General features: G+C 45.9%; 2 protein-coding genes across 10 annotated transcripts in view; both read left to right on the top strand.

The window, feature by feature from the left end:
• Window positions 1–8,369, top strand: part of sec14l7 (SEC14-like lipid binding 7) — a 9,139-nt gene extending 770 nt beyond the window's left edge. Inside the window, exons 2-12 of one of the 6 annotated variants that reach the window (XM_061697884.1) lie at window positions 284–359; window positions 1,902–1,945; window positions 2,184–2,246; window positions 2,326–2,514; window positions 3,636–3,731; window positions 3,812–3,872; window positions 3,959–4,042; window positions 4,649–4,758; window positions 4,822–4,961; window positions 5,299–5,468; window positions 6,582–8,369. In XM_061697884.1, coding sequence (XP_061553868.1) covers window positions 284–359; window positions 1,902–1,945; window positions 2,184–2,246; window positions 2,326–2,514; window positions 3,636–3,731; window positions 3,812–3,872; window positions 3,959–4,042; window positions 4,649–4,758; window positions 4,822–4,961; window positions 5,299–5,468; window positions 6,582–6,796 — 1,248 coding nt within the window. In that variant the 3' untranslated portion in view covers window positions 6,797–8,369. Of the gene's footprint in view, window positions 1–283; window positions 360–1,901; window positions 1,946–2,183; window positions 2,247–2,325; window positions 2,515–3,635; window positions 3,732–3,811; window positions 3,873–3,958; window positions 4,043–4,648; window positions 4,962–5,298; window positions 5,469–6,559 lie in introns of all 6 variants that reach the window. The other 5 variants (XM_061697885.1, XM_061697887.1, XM_061697882.1 and 2 more) reach the window with 5 other exon arrangements.
• A 1,884-nt stretch (window positions 8,370–10,253) lies between these two features.
• Window positions 10,254–24,840, top strand: LOC133413428 (metal transporter CNNM4-like). 4 transcript variants are annotated; one of them, XM_061697795.1, is made up of 11 exons: window positions 10,254–10,532; window positions 10,833–11,352; window positions 13,876–14,481; window positions 15,423–15,663; window positions 15,993–16,136; window positions 16,211–16,345; window positions 16,707–16,876; window positions 18,322–18,418; window positions 19,696–19,785; window positions 21,032–21,207; window positions 21,738–24,840. In XM_061697795.1, the coding sequence occupies exons 2-11, from the start codon at window positions 10,900–10,902 to the stop codon at window positions 22,119–22,121; spliced, it is 2,496 nt and encodes an 831-aa protein (XP_061553779.1). In that variant the 5' UTR covers window positions 10,254–10,532; window positions 10,833–10,899; the 3' UTR covers window positions 22,122–24,840. The 4 variants fall into 4 exon arrangements, 3 of the variants coding, with proteins under 3 accessions (XP_061553779.1, XP_061553776.1, XP_061553777.1); XR_009769873.1 differs by lacking the exon at window positions 10,254–10,532 and having other exon boundaries at window positions 10,738–11,352; window positions 21,738–22,321; window positions 22,410–24,840; XM_061697792.1 differs by lacking the exon at window positions 10,254–10,532 and having other exon boundaries at window positions 10,738–11,352.
• The last annotated feature ends 1,285 nt before the right edge of the window (window positions 24,841–26,125 follow it).

Genomic DNA, 26,125 nt, shown 5'->3' on the forward strand with positions numbered 1-26,125 from the left:
GTTGTTTCTTTTACTCAATTATGTATTTTTTAGCGTTGATGTAGTAAAATATGTATCGTTGTTTTCTTCAACTATTTGGTGTTTTTGTTGTTGCTTGTGTCGGCTGTTTGTTTTATTTGTGACATTGCGCAGATTTTCCATGTGTTGTTACAATGTTTTGTTTTGTTTTGTTTGTTTATTGTTAGTTTCCTTAATTATTTGTCGTTCGTTTTTGTTACTGTCCTCAAGTAACCGTTTTAGTTTCTTCAAGTATTTGTTGACGTCGTGTTGGATGTGATTACAGTTTCGAAACAGAATCGCAGACGTCCTTCCCGAACTTCCGGCCCAACACGACCACTACCTGCTACGCTGGCTCCGAGGTCACTTACACACACACACACACACACACACACTCGGACACACACACGGACTTTTGAGTGGAGATAAGATAAGAAGGGTATGGATTAAAGATCAGAGAGGCAATCAAGCCTTTTTTGATTCAACTTCATCACCACTTTCACATCCACCTGAAAAGCAAGCCAACACATCAAGTGCGGGCGCGTGTGTTGATTTTTTTTTTTTGTATTATTATTTATTGAAGGGCAAACCAATCACGAAAGCTTCAAACATGCCGACATTTCCTACTTTTGTTTGTCTCCGGAGAACTTTGCGCTAACTCGATGTTTTCCGCGGCAGAAGTTGGTTTTACTTATCGCGCTTTGAGGTCCCCCCTGGAGAGCAAATAGGGAGCGCAAATAAAGGTACACAAGATTAAAGTGTCATCAAGTTCTTTTGCCTCACTTGCCATCACGTCCAGCCAGTCAATTATTATTATTACTTCAATATTTCCACAAAATGGAGAACAAAAGTCCACGTGGGTCAAGCGAAGTGTGTGTGTGTGTTTCCTGGGTGAACTGAAACTGTCAACTGGTTTGAGCCCAGCAGTAGGAGGGTTTGTTTTTTTAGGGGGGTCGATCCCAATACGTAGCCATTGTGTGTCTTGCACAAGTTTCACTGGAAATTTACTCTCCTCAAAATGTTTCTTTCATTTATTAGTACTTTGAGTAATTATTTCATATATTTGAAATATTTCTCATTGATTTTTTGATTACTTTCCTTAATTATTAGTTCTATTGTTTCTCTTTGTCTTTATTTCCTCAGCTATTTCTTCTGTTGTTACTTTAATCAATTATTTCTTTATTATTTTCCTTAATAGTTTTTTTTTTTTTTTTTTTTTTTAACTTATTACTTCCTGCACATATTTATTTTACCTCAGCTATTCATTTATATTTATTGCTCCTTTTTGCTATTTAAAACGATGATGTATTTCTTTCTTTATTTTGCTTTTTCAAGTCGAGCGGTCCCCCCTGCTGTTCTGAGACTTGGGGCTCAACCCCGACCCCAAACATCTGTGAATTATTGGCAGTCCCTTACAATTGCCATGGAAAAAGTTTTTGAAAAAAAGCAAATGAGCAAAGGGGGTCGGGTAAATACAAAACACGAAAAGCAGGGTATTGGCTCCACCTCCAAAAAATGCTAATAAGCAACGGTTTTGGCAAAAAAACAAAAACAAAACAAAACAGGATAAGGGAAAACCCACGAAAATTTGCATTTCCGAATGCCGAATTGCAAATATGTGAGGGTCCACCGTATTTACTTTCCTCCGCTATATATTTTTGTGACTTTGGTGACTTTTTTTGTGACATCAGTTTTAACCATTGTTCCCCTCCTCATTTCATTTATTATTCCTTTTTTTTTTTTTTTTTTTTTTTTTTTAATACCATTTATAGTTCTAGCTAATGTTACTTTTTCACCGATTTATGAGTGTTGACTGTGATTTTTGGTACTTTACGACTATCTGTTATTTCTTTCTCAACTTTTTGTTCAATTTGTAATTTTTTTTTTTATCTTCTTTTTTCCAGCCAGAAGTTTCAATGTTGCCAAAGCTGAAGTGATGATCAGGAAGGTAAATTGTGTCTTTTGAATGTTAAAACGCATTTTGCCTCCGCTGCAATGTTTTCGGTGAGCGTGTCTGCTGTGTGTGTATATTTATTGATGTTGTGCTTGCTTATATTTACATCTTGCCATATCCCTCTCTATGGCGAGTCCTGTTTTCCTGGACCTTAACGCTGTAAATCAATTGGATTGATGGAATGTTTTTATTTCTTTGTGATCAATGCGTGAATGTGCGTTGGCGTGCGCAGCACGCGGACTTCAGGAGGACCATGAAGGTGGACGGCATCATTTCAGACTGGACGCCTCCCGAGGTTTGCGACGTCGCCGTCTTTTTTTAGTTTTGTTTTTGCGACGCGTCCGCCGTCAGCAGTACGTCGTCGGCGCGTCCAGGTGATCGCGCGCTACGTGTCGGGGGGCATGTGCGGCCACGACAAGGAGGGGAGCCCCCTCTGGTACGACGTGGTGGGCCCGCTGGACCCCAAAGGGCTCCTGATGTCGGCCAGCAAGCAGGACTTCGTGAGGACCAAGATCAGGAACATGGAGATGCTGCAGCGTGAATGTCAAAAGCAGTCCCGCAAGGTCGGCTTCGCGTGTCCTTTCCTCCTGCGCTTCCTATCTTCCCTCGCGTCCTCCTTCCTGCGCACGTCCTCTCGTCTCACTTCCTCTCCTCTCTTGTGCCCTTCTTTCCTCATCTCCTCTCATCATGCCTCCTTACCCATTTCCTTGTATGTGTCCTTCCTTCCTTGTGTCCTCTTCGCGAGCTTCCTTTTTCCCGTCTTGTTACCTGACTCCTTCCCTACGTCCTACTTTCTTCCCATGCGTACTATTCTCCTCTCGTCTCCGTGCTTCCTCAACCCTCGTTCCTTACTTTTTGTGTTCCCTTGCATCCTTGTTTCCTCCTGTCCTCTTCTTCCTGTCCTTTCCTCCTTTCTCAGCCACCGTTCCCTCCCTTTTTGTCCTTTTTAGCTCAGCTACTTTTGTCATGCTTCCTTAACTACTCTCTTTTTTTGAGCTTCCTGTTTCCACTCACCTTTCCTTCGTCCTCCTTCTCTTCCTGACCTCTTCTCATGCTTCTTTCTTGTCCTTCCTTCCTCGGCCCTCATTTCCTCCCGCGCATCCTCTTCCCCTCCTATCCTCTTATCATGCTTCCTAATTGTCTCTCATTTCCTCTCGCGTGTCCTTCTTTCTTCTCCTCGTCTCTTAGTCCCTTTTTGTGGTTTCCTCCCCTCTCTTGAATCCTTGTCTCCTCTACTCTGGTTTCCTTCCGCCTCCCTTCTGGTGTGTCCTTTCTCGTCCTCCCTTGCCGCCTTGTCTCCTCCTGTCCTTTTGCCATGCTTCGTAGTGATCTTTGTTTTCGTCTCGCGTGTCCTTCCTCCCTAAGCCCTCATTTCCTATACCTTTTTGTTTGTCCTTTCTCCTCCTCCCTCGCATCCCTCTTTCCTCCTGTCCTTCATTCTTTCGTCCCTTTGTTTGGTGTCACTCCAATCTCCTGACGAGTTTCCTCCCTCTCTTGACTCCTTGTCTCCCCTCCTTCCTCAGCCCTCATTTCCTCCCCTTTTGTTTCCTATCACGTCCTTTGTCATCCTTCCTCGTCTCCTCCAGTCCTCTTCTCGCGCTGCTTCTTTGTCCTACTCCTCCTTTCCTCCCCCCCTTGCATCCTTGCTCCCTCCTTCCTCATCGTATATTTGCGGCGCTCGCAGTTGGGCGTGAACGTGGAGTCCGTCACGCTGATCTACGACTGCGAGGGTTTGGGCTTCAAGCACATGTGGAAGCCCGCCATCGAGACGTACGGCGAGGTCAGTCCTCCGCCGCCGTGTCGGCCCTCTTGTTTTAGCGCCGTCTCGTTTCACCGTGTGCCGCCGTTTCGCCCGTGCAGATCCTCACCATGTTTGAGGACAACTATCCGGAGGGGCTCAAGAGGGTCTTCCTCATCAAAGGTAGCTCGTTAGCATTGTGGCTGGCACTTTGTTGAATTTCCTCACCGTCGTCCTCTTCGTGCTTTTCTTCACGGCCGCCACCGCAGCTCCCAAAGTGTTCCCGGTGGCCTACAACCTGATCAAGAACTTCCTGTGTGAGGAGACGCGACGCAAGCTGGTCGTTCTCGGAAGTAAGGCGACGGTTCCCGCGCATTTTCTCTCGCGCTTGTTTTCGTTCGCCTGGCGGACGCGCTGGCGCTTTCCCGGTCGGCGTTCATTTGTATTAGGCTTTGGGCACAAGTACAGGTGCCATAATTCATTAACTCATCGATTATCAATTTCATTGACAACTATTTTGATAATTGATGAATCGTTTAGAGACCTTGTTGAACTTCAAATTGTTCACCAGTGAATATTGTCCGATTTCTGTCGTGCTCCGCGAAAGCAAAGTGATTCTCTTTTGTGTTGACGAAATAAGACATTTGCAGACATCTGCTTTTACTGCGCAAAACAACGATCATCATTTTTGCCGATTTTCTGACCGATGTCACGGAGCAAACCGGCAACTCAGTCATCATCAACTTATGTTTGTGCATTTTCTGCACTGTCACTTTGAAATAATGTCCTGTTTTTAAATGAAGGGATGGAAATTTCAAATGCTTTTTTAACTGATTCATCAATTAATCCCCCAAAATAATCAACGCAATCAATTATCGAAATAATCGTAAGCTGCAACACAAAGTCCGCCGAGCAGCAAGTGACGGTTGACGCGTTGCGTTTGTTCGCGCCCGTGTGAGCAGGCAACTGGCAGGAAGTTCTTCGAACACACGTGGACGCCGAGCAGCTTCCGGCGGCGTACGGCGGAACCCGGACCGACCCGGACGGGGACCCTCGCTGCAGAACCATGGTGAGCGTGCGTGACGGCGACAACGATGATGATGAGGACGATAATGACAATGACGATCTGCAGATCAACTACGGCGGCACGGTGCCGCGTTCGTACTACATCCAAAACTCGATCGAGGTCCAGTACGACACCATCGTCACCGTCAGCCGCGGCGCCACCTTGCAGTTAGAGTACGACGTCAGCGACGCCTGCAGCCTGCTGAGGTGCGTGACCTCAGCCCGTCAGCTCCACTAAGGCCGAAGCCGTGGCTGGTATAAAAGTAGCGCTTTGCTCCCATCTTGTGGCATCTACAGGCAATTTTAACTTAACTTGAATTTTTGGGGGGGTGAGAATTTTGCTATTTGGGACTGGGCTCGTTCCCTAACACTGTAGTTCTTTGGCACCGAGATGCCGCCAAATAACTACTTTTATATTAGGCAGGCCTGAGCACAAAAACGGAATAGTTTCTGAGCGAATTAGGGAAGATTGGTTAAAAAAAAGATCCCAAAACGCTTTACAGTTAAAACAACTGCTGTACGACCGTTGCGGCGCCCCCTTCAGGTGGCAGTTCGCCAGCGACGGCGCTGACATTGGGTTCGGCGTGTACCGACGCCCGCCGCGGGGCGGCGGGCAGAAGACGGCGGCCATGTTGCAGGTTGTTCCAACGCAACGCTACAACGCGCACCTGGTGCCCGAGGACAACGTGATCACCTGCCCCGAAGCCGGCATGTGTGAGTGCAACACACACACACACACACACACACACACGCAGAGTCACATGATAGAGAACGCACTTTTGTTATTCACACTTTGGACTTGAGAAAACGTTATTTTTCAGGGCACGCACAGCAGCTTTGCACTAAAAACGCACACACAAAAATACAACACACAAAAGCACAAGTAAATACAATAGATTCGTTTCCAGAAAATACAGTCAAACTAAGGAAAATAGCAGAACACTATAAAATTACATAAAATGAAATACAATTCAAGAAAATACTATAAAATGCAGCAAACGAAAACTACATGGAAATACCATAAGGTAATGGGAAATACAATAAAATAGCAGAAAATATATCAAAGTAAAATACAAACAAAAACACTATAAATTAAAAAAACTACAAGAGTATAACATAAAGTAAAATTCCAGAAAATACACTAACATCAAAGGAAATACCTGAATACAATAACATGATAGAAATACAATAATATTAAATGCAATAACATACAGAAATACAATAAAAGAAAATATGATCAAATCAAACACTATCCAATAAAATACAAAACAATCATTACAAAAGAAAATGCAGTAAAGTACCAGAAAATATAAAAACATAAAATAAACAATAAATAAAAATACAAGGAAATAAAAGTAAATGCATCACAATACCATAATATACCAGGAAATAATACACAATACAAGGAAATAAATGTAAATAAATACACTTAAATACCAGTATATACAAGGAAATATAATACTGATAAAATATAAAATCTATTATAAAAAAACAGAAACTACAATAAAATACTAGAACATACAGTAAAACTAAAATAGAAGTGAATAAGAGAAAATACAAAAAAGTAAAGACAAGAAAGTATCATTTTAAAAAAGTACAGACAATCAAATTAATAAAATACAAGGAAATGCAATACAATAGAAAATATAATAAAATACCAAGAAATAAAGTAAAAGAAAATACAATGAAAATATCTGACCACAATAAATGAATACAACAAGTATTTTTAGCTTGGCTTTGTGTCTCTGTATTGTCATGCCGCATTCACTGACCCGCTCGTGGCGGACGGCCGCGTCTCGGCGCAGACGTGTTGTGTTTTGACAACAGCTACAGCATCCTGCGGTCCAAGCGCGTCAGCTACACGGTGGAGGTGCTTCCTCCGTCGCCGTGACGACGCTGCCGCCCGCCAGAGGTTCCCGACCGGACCGGACGGCCGCGCCACGTTTGGACACCAAGCCTCTGCTCGCCAACGATCATCATGCCACGGGGAATGCACTTTATTAGGTACACACCTCACAAGTGTGCATAATTGGAGTACCTAATGAAAAGACCGCCCAGTGTATGTCAGGTTAGGAAAATCATGTCGATACAACAACATTGTTTTCTTTGATGCAGCAATTTTCTATTAATTCTACATATTTATTTCCTCTCTTAATTGTGTCAAACGGAAATTAGATCACAACAACATAATGTCAAAAATAATGGGATCATAAACAATAAATGTATCGTCTTGGTTTTGGCAGCAGTGACACCTTCATTTGAAAAGGATAGATACATCAACACACACATAGACGGATAGATGCTGGTCTATATTTATGTACATGTTCATATAATTGCAAATGTCCCGATTGTGGGACTAATAAAGTTTGTCTGAGTCATTAGAAGGTAGTTGTAATAATGGAAATGAACTCTAGAGGGCGCTGTCGGCGAGGCTAACGCGCACTACACTATTACGTAAGAGCTGAGCTTCACTTGGGTGGAACGTAAACATGGCAAGTAAGTATGACGTGTTAGGTTAACAAAAGTCATTCGTGTGAACATAATTCACACATCAAACATCATCCCTTATGTAACAGCCGTCGCGGCTCAGAGAAGGGTGTTGTTTACTAGCGGAACGTCACAATTAAATCGGACGACTACCCGGAAGTGTACGCCATCGAGGAGCCGCCAGAGGACACACAACATGGACACTCTTCTATCCCACAATGCACTGCGCGAAAAAGGCGGCAAAAGGCGGCGAATGCCGGCTAGCAAGTTGAAGGGTTGACTTCATGTCTTATTTTCGAACCTCATTGAGTTTGCGCGGTGACGATTGTTTAGTCTTCTGTGGAACGAGTAACACTTTTAAGGAATACTCATCGCACTGGCACAGCTCGCGGAAGCTAACCAGCTTGGATAGCTCATAGACGTTAACTACCTCACACAAACAGCATGTCCAATGTCCAACTAGTGTGTGTATAAAATTGATTTACGCAAGGCCAGCCTGATCAGACACAATTTTTAAAGTCGAGTCCAGTGAAGTGAGTATCATTTTCCTCTGATAAATATCGTCATTATGAATCGGTACATCCAGAGGAAGTGCGCCAATCTTCAGCCAACGTCTCAATACTGAGAAAATGGGGCTCAATATTTTAGGTGTAACCTTTTTGTTAAATCTGTTTCAAACTTTCATCCCTTTATTATTCTTTATATTCTCAAAAGGTGGTTGGTGGCATTGGCACGCTTGCTAAATGCAGAAACAGGCAGCATATAGTTAATTAGAATTAATTCCAAAGTTCAATGAGAAAATTTGCCACTCAAAACATGCATAGGAAAAAAAACTGAAGGGCAGAGAATGACCTAGCTGTCCATTGTTTTGAGAGAATTCCGCAAAGATGGCGGCCACTCGTCACGCTGACGTGTTCCGCGTGGTCAGTAGTGACGTACGGCGAGTCACGCCATGGCCTATTCAAATTGTAGCTCGTTCACCGACCGCTTCCGACAACCGAGCTAACTATTCCATGCAAATTGATAGCTAGATGTACTTTATTCATCCCGTGAGAGAAAACAAGATGAACACCAGCACTAATTTGTATGTTTAGTTGGCAGTTGGGTCGATTATGACTGCAAACTATACTCCCGAAATGTGAGCGTGTTTTAAGTTACAAAACAGTTCATTTACCCATTGACCAACTCAGTCAGATGCTACACTGTGTATGTTGGTGTGAAGAATAAAACTTTGTGACATCATCTGACCTGTGTAGTTTATTCTATTGGTTGTCTTCCACAAGACCAGAAAAATTATAAACAGGAACTCTCTCGTTACGTTTGAACACCAAAAGACTGCGGGACAACCGACATCACTTAAAAGCGAGTTTGAATCATTTGAAATATTTGGAATACAGTATGCAGTAACTGATATTTAAACATTTATCGTTACCAGACAACTTGCTATAGTTATATCTTGTTGAAGTATTTTCTGTTTTGAATAGTAGTGGATAAATATGTCATTTAAAGGGGAAATCCAATTCCCGATCTAATCAACTACAGCCGTATCTAAAGTGTAAAAAGTCTGTGACATCACGCAGCCTGTAAAGTGCACGCCACTCATATAGTACACTCGACCATATATATATATATATATATATATATATATATATAGACTTATATTGGGTAAAGGATCTATACCGGTTGGCCAGACAGAGGGCTAGAGATGGGAAGTATGTGCAGCAGGTTAGGGTGATTAAGGATAGAGATGGAAATGTGTTGACTGGTGCCAGTCGTGTGCTGGACAGATGGAAAGAACAATTTGAGGAGTTGATGAATGAGGAAAATGAGAGAGAAGGAATAGTAGAAGAGGCAAGTGTGGTGGACCACGAAGTGGCCATGATTAGTAAGGGGGAAGTTAGAAAGGCATTAAAGAGGAGGAAAAATGGAAAGGCAGTGGGTCCTGATGACATTCCTGTGGAGGTATGGAAGTGTCTAGGAGAGGCGACTGTGGAATTTTTGACCACCTTGTTCAACAGCTGGTGAGAAGATACATGAGGAATGGAGGAAAAGTGTGCTGGTGCCCATTTTTAAGAACAACGGTGATGTCCAGAGCTGTGGGAACTATAGAAGAATAAAGTGGATGAGCCACACAATGAAGTTATGGGAAAGAGTCGTGGAGGCGAGACTCAGGACAGAAGCGAGTATTTGAGAGCAACAGTATGGTTTCGTGCTTAGAAAGAGGACCACAGATGCGTTATTTGCCTTGAGGATGTGGATGGAAAAGTACAGAGAAGGTCAGAAGGAGCTACATGGCGTCTTTGTAGATCGAGAGAAAGCCTATGACCGAGTACCCGGAGCGGAACGGTGGTACTGCGTGCGGAAGTCTGGAGTGGCACAGAAGTATGTTCGAATAATACTCAGGACATGTGCGAGGGCGGCAGAACAGCGGTGAGGTGTGACGGAAGAATTGAAGGTGGAGGTGGGACTGCATCAGGGATCGGTCCTGAGCCCCTTCCTGTTTGCAGTGGTGATGGATAGGCTGACAGATGAGGTTAGACTGGAATCGTGGACCATGATGTTTGTTGATGACATTGTGATCTGCAGTGAAAGCAGGGAGCAGGTGGAGGAACCGTTAGAAAGATGGAGGCATGCACCGGAAAGCAGAGGAATGAAGATTAGCCCAAGTAAGACGGAATATATGTGCACGAATGAGAGAGGTGGCGGGGGAAGAGATGGCGAGGGTGGAGGACTTGAAATACTCGGGGTCGACCGTCCGGAGCGACGGGGAGTGTGGTCAGGAAGTGAAGGAACGGGTCGGAACGGGTGGAGGAAGGCGTCGGGTGCGTTACGTGACAGAAGAGTCTCTGCTCGTTTCGAAGACGGCGGCGAGGCCAGCCGCGGTGGACGGATCAGAGACAGCGGCGCCGAAGAGACGACAGGAAGCGGAGCGCACGAAGAGGTCGACGTTCGCTCTCGGAGTGACCGGGTCGGATCAAATGAGAAACGAGCTCATCGGAGGGACGGCCGAGGTTCCGTGTTTTGGAGACAAAGTTAGAGAGAGCAGACTTGGATGATTCGGACACGTCCGGAGGAGAGAGAGCGAGTGAGTATATTGGTAGAAGGAAGATGAGGATGGAGCTGCCGGGCAAGAGAGCGAGAGGAAGGCCAAAGAGAAGCTTGATGGATGTCGTGAGGGAAGACAGGAGGGCAGTCGGTGTTCGAGAGGAGGATGCAGGAGATAAGCTGACATGGAAAAGGATGACGCGCTGTGCGACCGCTAAAGGGACAAGCCCAAAGGAAAGGAAGAAGGTACATATGTTTATAGTTCTATGTAAATGTGTACGTATATACAGTATATCGATCTGTTTACGTCTATGTGTTGATGTCTGTATACCAACCGTATGTCTGTGTATAGCAATGTATGTCTACGCAGGAGGGCACGCTGCTCGTGTTGATCAGCTGGGAGGGGGGTGGCGTTGGGGGCGTGGCCTGTGCGACTTTTGTAAATGACGTCACCGCCGTCGAGCGAGCGACGAGTCAAACAAACATGGCGAGAGAATGGAGCGGCCGGCAGGGTTACATCGTCACTGTCCTCCTCTTCTTGTGCAGCGCGGACGGAGCCCGCTCGGAGGCGACGGCCGGCGGCGGCGGCACTGGCGGCACTCAGGTGCTCGGGATGCGGCTGGAGACGAGCGACAAGCCGGCCAGCACCGGTGACGACGGCGTTCTGCAGGTGACCGAGGACAGCTCCGTGCAGCTCCGCTTCTACGGGCTCAGGCTGCACCCTGGAGCCTGGAGGCTCATCCGCTTCACGGAGCTGTCCGGCCGCGGGGAGGGGGACTCGGGGGACTCGGGGGGCGGGGCAACCTGCTCGGACTTCACCAAGGACATCGAGGTCGGGACCGGCATGAACGTGAGCGGCCGGGGCACGTCGGGGCTGCTGCGCGTGCACGCCAAGCCGCTGCGCAAGAGCCAGCCGAGCAGCGAGTACGTGCTGTGCACGCGCATCGACGACCCGGTGGACGGTGGCGGCGACGAGCGCGCCGGACGCTGGCGGCCGCTGGGCGACGGCGACGGGCGCCTGCTGGTTGTGGAGGAGAAGAAGTCGCTGCTGCCGCTGTGGCTGCAGGTCGGTGACCACACGCCATCGCGAATGTCGAAAAGTGCTTCGGTTGCCATGACAACCGCAGGTGGAGCTAGCGTGCTTGCCGTCCTTTGGCCCATATCCTTATGAACAAATTGTGGCGTTATCGAAGTAGAAATACGTTGTGACTGACTACATGCACTGAAGTACATTCTATTCGCAGGGCCCGATTAACGAAAAATACATGAAAAGCATTTAAAAAACAACAACAACCAATAAGTGGTAAAATACCGCCAGTAGGCAGATTCTGTTTTCAAATGTAGTGAGTCAAAGTAAAAACTCGTCAGAAAAATAAATACTCCAAAGTCCAGCTCCTGTAAAAATCTACTCAAAGTAATTGTAATGTACTCTTACTGTACTTCCCGCCACAGCTGCTCGGTTTGTGGCAAAAGTTGTGCTGAATATCGTGTGAATTTAACTAACTTCAGGAGCTTCTATGTGACGACGCTGACGGTTGCTTTGATCAAAAATACCAGACTACACAATCGTGTACATTTGACTAACATCAGCACAACATTCTCGTTTTGTGTCGTTTTGTTTTCCCCTCCTTTCTGGTGACTTTAAGTAGTGAGCCATTTGTTTCCATAAGGGATGGTCTCTTAATTAGGGATAGCTAGGAGGGCATCAAGACAGCTTGTCGTCTCTGTGGTTTTGCACACGAAACATCTTGTATCCCATTGGTTTGTTAGTGGAAGGGTCAAACAAACATATTCCTGAGGTAGAGAAAATAAATGTATCACACTGTTAATATAGGGGAACCCACCGGCAACATTTAGTTTTATTGGCACGGTGGCCGACTGGTTAGAGCGTCGGCCTCACAGTTCTGAGGACCCGGGTTCAATCCCCGGCCCCGCCTGTGTGGAGTTTGCATGTTTTCTCCGGGCACTCCGGTTTCCTCCCGCATCCCAAAAAACATGCATGAATTGGAGACTCTAAATTGCCCGTAGGCGTGACTGTGAAATTGGATGGATGGATGGATAGGCAGATTCCGCAAAAAATCAAGTTAAAGTTAAAAGAAATATGAATCTGGGTCCGTTCCGATATCAGCAATAATCATACATTATTTACTTGTTCGTTGTATGGAATGTTTGAAAAGGCTTGATCAAGCGATATTACGCAAACAGAAAACAATAACTGAAAACAAAACGGAATCGTATATTATTAACCAATGGGTCATCAAGTAACTAAATATAAGAATGTACTACAATTGAATAAAATAAGAGAAAATACTGAAAAATGACGTCAACAAAACCAATTAAAAATAGGTATTTCAATTGCAACGTAACCACTGCTTAACTTAAGCGTAAGCATATTCTACATTTGAATGGATTGCATGAAACAATAAATTGGGAAAACATGAAAAATAAGCTCAATAAATAATAAGCACAAATTATACTTTAAATGTGTATAACACCAGTTGAAGTTCCGTTTTTTTTTTTTGCCACTATATGGTGGGAACAGCACTTGCTTTCTGCACATGTGCAGCAATCCACTTTTGAACTTCTTGATGCAACCGGGGTTTAGTTTGATTGACAATCGCTGTTCCTGCTGTGCACGTCTTGATCTCCGAGGGGCAGTGTGGTGCATTCAATGAGATTATCACTATTTATAACCCATCCAGCTACGCACAACGCAGAGCAGCCCAATTTATTTTTGTTATGATAACGGTGAATGAGTACACGGGAAACAATTACACACCTGCACTTACTGCATCTCTCTTTAGAATGTGACAAACGAACGCATGTCGCAACAGATCACACTTGGGTGAGGGGGGAGAGCCGCCGCATTATTGACGCGACAAACTTCAGGTGTACACAAAAATGAGTTTTGCTGAAAGGAATGCACACAAATAAAGACATAGTCATGTGTATGTTAAAACAGGTGCAAAATAACAGATTAAAAACGAATAGTGTTGGGAATGTGCTCATGACTATAGTATAACTAGTTATGAAAAGAAATGATTTGAACTTCATGTCTGGGTGGGCTATTGCTCAATATACTACAGTGCATTCGCTGTAAATACAGGTAGACTTCATTCAACGGACTCCGTGTACGTTTGTGGTCTACTGAACGTAGATTTTCTAGCGACGGGAAAAAGAGAAACGTGTGCTAGTTTTCACGTTACATGTATGTTATCCTGTCTTTTTTTTTTTTTTTTTTACATCACAATATGTATCGCAGGTTGAAAGAAAATCGGAGGTTCATTTTTTCCAATATCGTGCAGTCCTCCTGAGTAGTGACGAAAAGTAAAAAAATGTCAGAAAAATAAATACTCAAAGTCCTAGATACCTTGGAAGATTTACTTGTATTTGTAGTTTGTTACTTCGCACCACTGTTTGTACTGCTGTTTAGGTGAAGTCAAGTTTATTTATTAAGAGTCCTGAAAGTGGGCCGGGGAGGGGAAGCAGCAGTAAAACAGGCCAAAATCCAGATGCCGGAGGGTGGGCCAGGGCAAGAATACGAGTCGCATACTCGGCGAGTGACTACTTTTTCCGCGTGTGTCGGCAGGTGATCCTGATCTTGGGCCTGCTGGTGCTGTCGGGCATGTTCAGCGGGCTCAACCTGGGTCTGATGGCCCTGGACCCCATGGAGCTGCGCATCGTGCAGAGCTGCGGCACGGACAAGGAGAAGAAGTACGCGCGCAAGATAGAGCCCATCCGCAGCAAGGGCAACTACCTGCTGTGCTCGCTGCTCCTGGGCAACGTCCTGGTCAACACCACGCTCACCATCCTCCTGGACGACCTGACCGGCTCGGGCCCGGGCGCCGTGGCGGCCTCCACCGTGGGCATCGTCATCTTCGGCGAGATCGCGCCCCAGGCGCTCTGCTCGCGCCACGGGCTGGCCGTGGGCGCCGACACCATCGCGCTCACCAAGTTCTTCATGCTGCTCACCTTCCCGCTCAGCTTCCCCGTCAGCAAGCTGCTGGACGTGCTGCTGGGCCAGGAGATCGGCACCGTGTACAACCGCGAGAAGCTGGTGGGGATGCTCAAGGTCACCGAGCCCTACAACGACCTGGTCAAGGAGGAGCTCAACATGATCCAGGGGGCGCTGGAGCTGCGCACCAAGACGGTGGAGGACGTCATGACGCCGCTGGCCGACTGCTTCATGATCCAGGCCGGTGGCCGCGCTGCTAAAGTCGCTTGAAATCCTGTCGCCGTTTTGTGATGATGTCATTGCCAAATGTGTGTCAATATTGATGCTTGATCTCCGGCTTCAGGTCCATTGACTAGTACCCTCTTTGTGCTCACTAGTAAGACAACTAGTAGAACCACTGTCTTACTAGTCACCTTTCCTCCACTCCTACTGCCACTTTTTGGCCCACTTGTGCAAAATTAACCTTACTAGTAATCTACTCTGCTGCACCAGTAACAATACGACACCCGATCAATAGGGACTAGTAGCCTCATGGACCCTACTAACAGCACCAAAATGCCCACTAATAGTTTTGCCTCACTAGTAATGTAGTTGTTTTACTAGTATGCCAATGTTTTCCAACCAGTGTGCAGAAATAATATACAGTAGTGGAAAAAGTTTTACGAGTTAGACAAAGTCATTCTACATGTGCGCTAAATTGTCAATGCTAAATGCTAAAAGTAGGTACCAGTTAAGGGACTACTACACTCTTTGTCTTCAGTAGTAGAACAACTTTGGCGAACTAGTAAGACACCTGCATTTTACTATTGAGGCAAAACTACACTAGTGGACAACTGCGTGATACAAGGACTACTAGGGGAATTAAACAATCCTTCCAGTTAACCTCTAGCTCTTCACTAGCAGTACTAGTAGTGCACAGTTTTGCCTTACTCGTAACATGTTGTTACGAGTGTTTATAAGTAGTGGAAATCAGGTCTGGGTTACACACAACCTTAAGAGTATTTTAGCTGTAGTTAACTTTTTATGCGACTTTTTAAATCGTGGGCCTAGATGGTTCACAAAAAGTCAAGTCGCCGCGTTCGGATTCGTTCCCTCATTCGCGACTCCCGAATCGATAAGACGAGATTTTAAAAGTTGCTAAATCTTGCAACCAAAGTTCTAATTTGTCACGGCCGACGCAGGCGGACGCCGTGCTGGACTTCGACACCATGTCGGAGATCATGGAGAGCGGCTACACGCGCATCCCCGTCTTCGACGACGAGCGCTGCAACATCGTGGACATCCTGTACGTCAAGGACCTGGCCTTCGTCGACCCCGACGACTGCACCACGCTCAAGACCATCACCAAGTTCTACAACCACCCCGTGCACTTCGTCTTCCACGACACCAAGCTGGACACCATGCTGGAGGAGTTCAAGAAAGGTCAGAAAGGTCGCCAGAAGGTGTGCTTGCACGTAAAAGAGTGCAGGTGTGCGCGTGCGAGAGTGCGTGTGTTTGTGTGTGTGCGTGTGCTTAAGTGTGTTTTTTTTTTTTGTGTGGGTGGGTGTGTGTTGACCCCAGCTTGACCTCCACACAGGAAATTGTGTGTATTTGCGTGTTCGTGTGTGTGCGCGCGTGTGTCGACCCCAGTTTGACCTCCACGCAGGAAGTCGTGTGTGTTTGTGTCGCGAACGTCGTACGTTCGTCACTTCCCGTCAAGGTCGGTCCCGCGGCCGGTCGGTCCGCTCCTCACGCCCCCGTGTGGTCGGCAGGTAAATCGCACCTGGCCATCGTGCAGAAGGTCAACGACGAGGGCGAGGGCGACCCCTTCTACCAGGTGCTGGGATTGGTCACCCTGGAGGACGTCATCGAGGAGATCATCAAGTCGGAGATCCTGGACGAGTCCGACCTTTACAGTGAGTCGCCCGAGAGCGGCGGCCCGCGCGCTATACGATTTCCCGTTCCATGATGGGCGTTTGTGTCCACGCAGCCGACAACCGCACCAAGAAGCGAGTGGACGCCGCCAAGAGCAAACGAGACTTCTCGGCGTTCAGACCCGACAGCGACGCCAAGGCCAAGATCTCCCCGCAGCTCACGCTGGCTGCCCATCGCTTCCTGGCAACAGGTGAGCGCGCTTCCGGTTTGGCGGGATCCGATTCTGCCCTCTGCTGGATGCTGGCTGCATTGTTTCAGGACATGGGGACACATGGGGACTAACTTTGTTAACATACTTAAATTTACATTTTGGTTTCTACAGCAGCCCGTTTCGGCAGCAAACTTTATGCCTTAATTGCGCCCTCTGCTGGTTGCTAGCTACATTGTTTTGGCACATAGTGACCCACTACTTAACTATGTTAACATACTTTGCTCTCTCCCTCTTTGGGGTCCTCCAGCAGCCCGTCTCGGCGGCCAACGTTTTTTTTTTTTTTTTTGGACAAAATTCTGGCTGTACAATTCACAAGCTGTTTTTCTGTTGCGCCTCCTAGAGGTGAGCCTGTTCGGTACCTTCCACGTGACCGAGAAGGTCCTGCTGAGGATCTTGAGGCATCCCGACGTCGTGCAGGAGCTCAAGTTCGACGACGACGACAAGCGCGCAGCGCAGCACTTCCTGTACCAGCGCGGCAAGCCCGTCGACTACTTTGTGCTCATCCTGCAGGTACGTAAAATCATTACACATTGTTTTTCAGGAGTTCATTTGTTTTTTGTTAGCTCCAGCGAGAGTTAACATTGACAGCTAACGTTGGATGATAAGTTTGGCAGTAAACGTTGACACCAACATTAGTGATTAGAGATAACATTGAAGATAACGTTAGAGGTAATGTTGGAAGCTAACTTCGGAATATAATATTGGAAGCTGACATTGGAGGCCTCGTTGGAAGCTGATGTTGATGCTACCGTTGTTAGCTAATATTGGTCTTCATTAACTCTTAACGTTAAAGGTGGCCTTGGAAGCTGACATTGGACGCTCATATTAAAGCTTACATTGGAACCTAACGCTCAAGGTAACAGTGAAGCTAACTTTAGATGTAACAGCTAACCTCAGAATCCAACAAGATCGGAACTAACTTTGGATGGTAACAACAGAAGTGAACGTTGGTCTTCCTTAGCTCTAACATTAAAGGTGACATAGGAAGCTAACTTCTGACTCCAACTTGGGAGGCTAGCGTGAAAGCTAACATTACGGTTAGCGTTAAAGCTCATTTCAAAACACAGTATTGGAAACTGATGTCAAAGCTAATGGAGCCAACTTTGTCGCTAATGTCAGAAGAGAATGTTGGTCTTCCTTAGCACTAATGTAAAAGTGATGTTGAAAGTTAACTTTGGACATTAACGTTAAAGCTAACATTGTCAGCTAACGTTCAAGTGAACTTTAAAGCTAACGTTCTGGTTTCAAATGTAGTGAGTAAAAGTAAAAACTCGTCAGAAAAATAAATACTCAAAGTCCAGCTCCTGTAAAAATCTACTCAAAGTAATTGTAATGTACTCTTACTGTACTTCCCGCCACAGCTGCTCGGTTTGTGGCAAAGGTTGTGCTAAATATCGTGTGAATTTAACTAACTTCAGGAGCTTCTATGTGACGACGTTGACGGTTGTTTGTTTGTTTTGAAGACTGCGACGGAAGGAGGGCATTCGGGTCTACTCGTAGATCCTCTTAGCAAACGAGTGAGGGGGGAGGGGCGGCCGCGAGTACATCACTGCCGTTAACAAGCAGACACCTGACCAGAATCAGATTCATCTTTACGAGGTTCTGAGGTGTGCAGAGGTTCACAGATTCAGAGAGACTGCAAAAGTCACAGAAAGGCATACAAGTGGAAGTCAATGGAAATTGTCATGGATCGAAGTGCACTCGTTGTGACGTTGCGCAAAAAGTACTGAAACATTTGGACGTGCATTCAAAAGTTTACAGAAGGTCAAAATTAAGTTCACCTGCACTTTTGACTCATCCTGAAATTTCATCCAAAAGTTCAACATCACAACGCAGAACGAGGCTGCGGTTGACTTTCAGTAAGGACACACACACACCACAGCGTCTGATACAATATTCATACTGTGTGTGTCACCGGACAAAACACACACTGTGTGTGTGTGTGTGTGTTTCAGGGTCGAGTGGAGGTGGAGGCGGGAAACGAGAACATGAAGTTTGAGACGGGCCCCTTCTCCTACTATGGTGTCATGGCGCTCAGCACGCCACCGCTGGGTGAGCGGACACGCTCGCACGCGCACGGTAACGTGACGCAGTATCTCGATACAGCGGCGCCTCGAGATACAAGTTGAATTCACTCCATGACCACATAGCTAACTAAAAACACTTTGTATCTCAAATCATCTTTCCCCATTGAAATAAATGGAAATGACAGTGGGACCCTCTACTGGCAAATAGCAAAAGTCCACCGATAATTAATGCCCATTATAATTGCATTGAAAACAAACCCCCCCAAAATTATTTTTTGAAACCCCAAAAATTCTTCAGTAAGAGGGGATAAACCACCAATAAGTTTTTTGGGGGGTGCCCCCCCCAACCCCAAAAAAAGGATCAAAAACATTTAAATTGGAAAAGAAATTGGGAAGAAAATCTGCAAATAGATGAATCTACACTGTAATCTGTTCCAGGACCCCCCCCCCCACACACACACACATAAACAACAAAAATCTTTGTAATCTGGTTTTTGATAAGGAAAATAGCACTCTATTATATTGTACCTTATAAGAGCATGTAGTAATAATAGTAATCTTGGCTCCTTTCGGTGTGTGCAACTGGGGGCAGTATAATTCAGATTTATGGCTATATGAGAAGAAGACAGTCAACTGCTCAGTAAACTGCAGTAACATTAGTCATATTTGTAGAGGATAAGAATTACATGCTTGTCTTTATTGTTATAGTCTACCTGTGTTGCTGCAGTGTTTGTGTTCACATATTATGATAACGCCGCCACATAGATGCTATCCGTTAGCCTTTGCATTGTTAGCACTAAGCGAAACAGACTTAAGGTAAAGCTGTGTGGTTGTTTTCAATACAAAACTCATACCTCAAAAACTCCACTCCTCATAAAAATCTCCTTTATTTCCCTCTTATTTTCCCCCAGAATGTGTAGGCGTCAACACACACACATAGCATCCTCAATTTGGTGAACACACACATGCATGTTTTCATCTGCTAGTTGGTTTAACGGAATTGTTTCTTCTTAGGTGGTTGTTTTTAAGATAGCTGTTGTCTGTGATGATGTAATGCTATACTGTGTGTGTGTGTGTGTGTGTGTTGCTGCGCTCATCCAAGACAGGAGCGCTCGTCTTAATCCTCCGCTGAAAATAGTCCCGGCAGTTCAAAGGTGCCGACGTACTTTTTAGAACGCAGGGTTGTGATGAGCTGCTGTACCTAATCAAGTGTCCAGTGTCAGCGGGAAAAGGCCCAAATAAATCCTGTTTTATCATTCTCTCTCCCTCCTCCCCCCTTCGTCCTGCTCCCCCCTCCGCCAGCCGTCACCCCCCCTCTGTCCCCGTCGGTGGCGTCCCCCCCTCCGAGGCGCCTCTCTCTTAAGAGGTTTTCCGTGTTCTCTCGCTTCCCAGGTAAACATCGGCACAAAGGGGGGGCATGATGGGGGATGGCGGGGCGCTCATTCTTCACCCTCCTCATCATCATTGTCATCATCATCCTTGCCACCTAAGTCTTTGACCAGTTAGCGTTTGACCTCAATGGCGACATTGAAGATCAGTCAAGACGGCTTAATCCAAGCGTGACATCAGCCGTAGTGTTTATCTTGTCCACCAGAGGGCATAAGAGAGAAAACATAACTATAAACAGAGCAGCAGGTTCTAGCCACAGCATCTGTTTCCATGGTGATAAAGCTTCCCCAGTCCAAAGTGAGCTCAACATTCCAGGTTATTCATGGTCTAGGGATGCTAATGCTAAGCGCAACGCTCACATCTAAGCGATGGGCTACTCTGAACCATCAAAGACAGACACAAGTGCACATGGACACACAACAACCCGAAAAGCGTGACTCTTCGGTGGTGATGGAATGTGACTTGAAAGACAGAAACACAGGCGCAATAAGCAACCTTGGTAACACGACTGTAACACCAAAGACACACAAGTCCCTTTACAACATGACGTTAAAACATCAACAGCAGAGACAGCGGCGCAGAAAGACGCACATCTCCCTTCTTAATGTGTCTTTGAACAGCAAAGACAGAAACACAGGCGGATATTGACAACTCCCACCACGACTACTTTTACCAAGGGACTTGTGCGTCTATACGTGCGCCTGCGTCGCTGTGATTGAAGTATAACATTGGGTTTGTTACAAAACGAGTTGTGCGTCTGTGTCTGTTTCAATGATTGACTAACAAAGGGAGTTTGAGTGTCTTTGACGTTTAAAGCCGTGATGAAGTGAGTTGCTTTAATGCGTCTTAAAATGTCAAAGATGAGACACGCTTTTTTCCTGTGTGGAGGTCAAAGATAGACGCTTCCTTCTTTGCTTTAAACACCCGAGACGAGACACAGGCCCATATGGCCGTGCAACTTTCTTTATACCGTGACTTAAAACATCAAAGACAGCCACACAGGCGCAACTTGCTGGCTGGGGCTAAGGACCAGGCGTCCTCTCCCATGCTAAGCTAAACTAGCCACTTGCTAACTTCGACATATCAAACTATTCCTTCCTTTACGCTCTCCTGCACCACTGCTACCCCCCCACCCGCTAACCTCGCCATCAGGTGTCCCCGCCCTCCATGACATCACTGATGACATCACAGACCTCAGCCAATCGTGCGTACTACTACCGTGACACGACCTCTTGCCGTCCAATCCCAGAGTTCCGTTCTCCGTCCCACGGCGGCAACCTGAACCGCTCGGCGTCCATCGGCGGCAGCGCAGGCGGTCCGGAGAGCAACTCCGTGGGCGGCAGCAGCAGCCAAATCCCGGGAACGCCCTTCCAGTACATTCCGGACTTCTGCGTACGAGCGCTCAGCGACCTGCAGTTTGTCAAGGTAGAACGCTTCAACATCAAAGGCAGAGACGCAGACGCTCATAGACGCAATCAATATGACTTTAAACATCAAAGCCACATAGTCACATGACTCCTTTATAACATCAAAGACAGACAGGCGCCAACTCTCTTTGCAACACTTTTCAAACTTCAAACACACGCGAGCACATACAGGCAACTCTTCGTAACTGACTGAACAAAGACAGACACGGCCGTGTGCGTGTAAGGTTGCCCGTCATAACATGATTTTAAACATCAAAGACAGATGTAACACGACATTCACCATGAGAGACGCAGACACTGGTGCAGATAGAAACAACTGCTTTGGTAACATGAGTTGAAACGTCAAAGACGCACAAGCGCACGTCAGCACAACTCCATTCGTAACGACGTTAACCATCGAAGACAGTTGGACTTCACACACAAAGACCGAGACGCTGGCGCGCAACTCCCTTTGTAAGGCGACAAAACCGCAAAGACGCATCTAGCCCGGCTCCCTGCGTACCCCGACTCCATATTTGTGCTCGTCAGATCACACGCGCGCAGTACCAGAACGGCCTGCTGGCGTCACGTCTGGACAGCACGCCGCAGTCTCCGGAAGGAAGTCAACAGCGTCTGGACGCGGCGCCGCAGCCGCCTCTCGCCGCCCTGCCGGGCGGGCGCCCCCCGCCGCCCCTCGAGCGTCCGCCGTCCAACGCTCCCTCGGCGCGGCGCCCCAGCCAGTCGTCGCTTTCGACCAACCGCGCGGCCCTGGCGCAGGCCGCCGCGCCGCGCCAACCGACGCCACCCGCGGACGCCGACGGCGTGCCGGGAGAGACCACCACGCTACTCGGCGAGCAGCACAACTGCGTGGACCCCCGACGGCCGGGACAGCCCCTCATGCACCAGCACGCGCATACCGAGAGTACCATTTGACGCGCGTCGTTTCCTCTTCCTCGGTGACATCATGGCCGAGAAGGATGCCGAGGATGTGCATGTCACCTTTTAGAAATAATGACTCGCTTCCCTTTCACGACGACTTTTCTCCTGGCTTTTTCCCAGTGGCGCTCTTCTGTTTGAAAAGGTATCAGCGGGCAATGGGTCGAACTCGACCTGTGAATTTCCTGCCTTCAGAGGTAATATCAGACACACAATGACACACGAGCCCCTTTCACACTGCCCATTTCAGCCCACTTTTTCCTTGCTTGCTGTCCCGTGTGAAAGGTAGCGACACAGAAAGTGGGGGTATCAAAGTCAACCAACAAATGTGCCGGCTTTTGAGGGAGTATCAGAGGCGTCACAGAGGGGAATTTTTTAACCCACCAGCTCCTCTGACAATGACCCATGAACCCCTTTCACGCTGCCCATCCAGCCTGGCTTTTTCACTTTTTCTTGTGTCGCTGTCCTGTATGAAAGGTGCTGACACAGAACGGGGCTGTCAAGTTCGACCCGAAGTCGACCTACAAATTGTCCGGCTTCCAGGTGAATGATAGCCCACTACCCCCTTTCACGCTGCTCATGTAAGGCCACTTTTCCCCGGCTCGCAGTCCTGTGTGTAAGGTATCGACGCTGAAAGGTACATTTTCCGGATTCCGAGGTGGAACGTCACCCGTGTTGGGAAGAGACCGGACACTGATTTTTGGGCCCTATCCTGCTTCACTGGGTTTTGTGTGAAAGACAAATATGCAAATATTTTCCAGAAACTGTGAGTGTCTTCTTGCTCCAAGTTATGACCAAGACGTAAGAGTTAATTTCATATTTATTTCGTATTTATTGAACATGTATTTATTTTTGACTTTGAGGTTTTATATTTTGTGTGTAATTGATGGACAGGCCGCTATCTCGTTAGCATTGTTAGCTCCACCATCACTGTGATCGGTAAAATTGATGTCAGCGCATTTCAACAAAATGTTCGTTTTGGACGTTGGTGAGTCACAAACTAGCGTGAAGCATGTTTGACTTATTTATTTTTTCGATGACAAAGGGTTAATAGGATGACTGATTAGCATTGTGTTTTCCTAGCCTGTAAATGTGAAGCAGCAGCTAGCGTAGTTTAGCATAGAGTAGAGTCAATTGAATATGTAATATGTACACCATTAGAAGCACTCACAAGTGCGTGCAGTCACTAAAAGGGATTTTATTAAAATTTTTATGCTACGCTAAGGTTAGCAAGCAGGACGCTGTAAGAGTGGTTAGCACGTCTGCATCACAGTTCTGAGGTTCAGGGTTCGAATCGATTAGCGTGTTCTCCCCACGTGCTTTTGTGGGTTTTCCCTCCCACATTCCAAAAACATGTTAGCATGCTAGCTTCGATGCAGACTCATGTTTGTTTATATTTGCCCAGACTGTGACTGGCGAACAGTTTTTAGGGGTAATACTGCCAGTTTAGGTTCACTGACGATTCTCAGTTGTTGGTGAGGTTAGCATACTAGCCTAAGCGCTAATGCCGGCGGCGGCTTCATGTTTAACCAGTGGAGGCGTCCTTCGAGGCCCCTTCTGTGTATTTATTAACTCTGGAGGTTAACGATTGAGCACGTTAGTTTACTAAGACTAACGGACAAACATTCCGTCGCATGCCGTACCAACCCTCTTAGCGTCAATGCTAAGCTAATCTGTCATTAGGCAGGTTCATTCACAACCGCATAACAACAGTGGAACCAATTCAAAGTTGTAGCAGCTCTGATGCTAACGCTGCTAGCACGTTATTTTATTCATGAAACTATATGCTATTGTAAAGGGAAAGATATTTCTTTAAAATGGAAAGAGTATATAAGATAGCACTTTACACTCGTGAGGCCTATGGCGAAGAATATTACAAAGAGGGTTGTTTTGTCCTTCAAGTTTGAACTTTCCAGAATGCTACAGTTGTTACTGTGGGAATTCTGAGTGTCCATGCTGTAAATAGCGTCTGGAGCAGTGTTTCCCAACCTTTGTTAAGCCCAGGCACACATTTAAAAAAAAAAAAAAAAAAAAAATTCCACAAAAAGTGGAGACGTGGGTTAAATAAGTACCGTCTGCCATCTCGTGAAAGATCATTTAATATTGCTACCTGTCATTATATGTTGTTAGCGTAGATAGGATGAACAAAGATACATTTGCTGTGGATAATCGTTTATCGGACTGATTGGGTGGAATCGGCACATTGGTTGGGAATCGCTAATCTATGCTTTCCATGCTGATCTGGAGCATGTAGCATGTTGTACCGGTTTACTGGGAATGTTCTTTTATAACAGTACTTGAACGCCTCACACCACCACTAAAGCACAATACTCTTGTTCTACCATTCGGGAGCTAAATGTGTTATTTTGGTACTTCTGCTGGCTTCTATTGGGCGGGACCCGGTAAGCACTCGTAGCCTTTTCGCGCGTGTCGGAACAAGACCGACCGCAGGTTGACCGGGGGTCCGCGTAGCAATTTGTCCTACGGGTTGACTACTGTGACATGAAAAAAAAAAAAAAAAAAAAAAAAACTTTAGCATCTATTTATTGTTCTTGTTTAGTTTGCACTGAAGAAAATGGTCTTCCAGGTTATTTTTTTTTTTGTGTGTAAATACATGGACAGATAATACTGTGTGTGTATATATATATATATATATGTGTGTATGTATATACATGTATATGTATATATGTGTGTATATATATATATATATATATATATATATATGTGTATGTATATGTATATATATATATATATATGTGTATGTATATGTATATATGTGTGTGTGTATATATATATATATATATATATATATATATATATAATGTGTGTGTATAGAAAAGTTTATTTATTACTATACAGTGAAGCCCCGTTTTTCGTGGGGATACGTTCCAGGTGAAAAGCCGTGATATTTAGAGACCATATAAAGAACTGTTTTAGCCCTCCCACACGCTTTAAACAGTTAAAACACTTTTCAAAATATCATTTAAAAACTTACAACTTTTATGAAAGCAAATGAAGACTCACACAGAGGTCAAGCGTGCTTGCTTCAAGCTGTTTTTGTCACTCCCACTTGTAGTTTGCAGAAAAACTGACACGTAATACAAAAGGCAATTAAGCATAGTATATTTAAACACCAAAACATAGCAAAAGTCTTCAGTCTTAATGCTAACATATAGTGCAAAACACCATTGACAGGCTAATGAAAATTACCATCATGAACCTTCAAACAATTGCTACTTTACACACACGGAGCAGCATCACATAGAAAGGAGAGCGTACAACAGTACTCGCAGGCATAAACAACAACAACTATTCACGGCGTTAGTTGCGGTTAGTTTAGTTGCTGCTTCGCCGTCGTTTTGTTACGTACGCCGCTTGTCTTCCAGTGGAGCTCAGTGCTGCCCGGCATGTTGTGGCACAACGTGGTTCTGCTCTAAAGGCCAGACACTAAATTGGGACTTGCCTGCGTACTTAAAACAAACTCTAAAACTAGTCGTTTGAAAATCGGCGATATAGGGAGGGTGTGAATGAAGATTAGCAATATGGCGGGGCGTCACGGTATGGGTATTTGTCACTATTATGGGATGTTCCATGAGCAATAAAGCACGCACAAGCTTTGACCTCACGCTTCCTGCTCGCCCTCCACGGCAACATTTCAACAACCAAAGTTTTTCTTGGTCCTTCTGTCCTCGTGCACGTTGCCGCCTATGCTGGGATTGGAGCGGGGGCGCACTAGTAGAATGACTGTGTCTGGCTCGTCATGTTCCCCCCCCCCCCCACTATGAGTTTCACTTTTGGACGAGTACAACCTTAAAGAGGAAGGATACGAAATGCTCAAACAGCTTCAAAGCCGTTTGAGCGTGTAATCCGCAAACTTGATACCTAGCTTTAGGTCGATGTGCTAGTACCCACAATGTACTCACTAGTAAGACAATTCAGAACACTACTAGTATCTTACTCATGATTTTCCACTACTAGTGCATCTCTTGTCCACAATTAAG

Source organism: Phycodurus eques, chromosome 15 (genome assembly GCF_024500275.1).
Source record: "Phycodurus eques isolate BA_2022a chromosome 15, UOR_Pequ_1.1, whole genome shotgun sequence".
Classification (NCBI taxonomy): domain Eukaryota; kingdom Metazoa; phylum Chordata; class Actinopteri; order Syngnathiformes; family Syngnathidae; genus Phycodurus; species Phycodurus eques.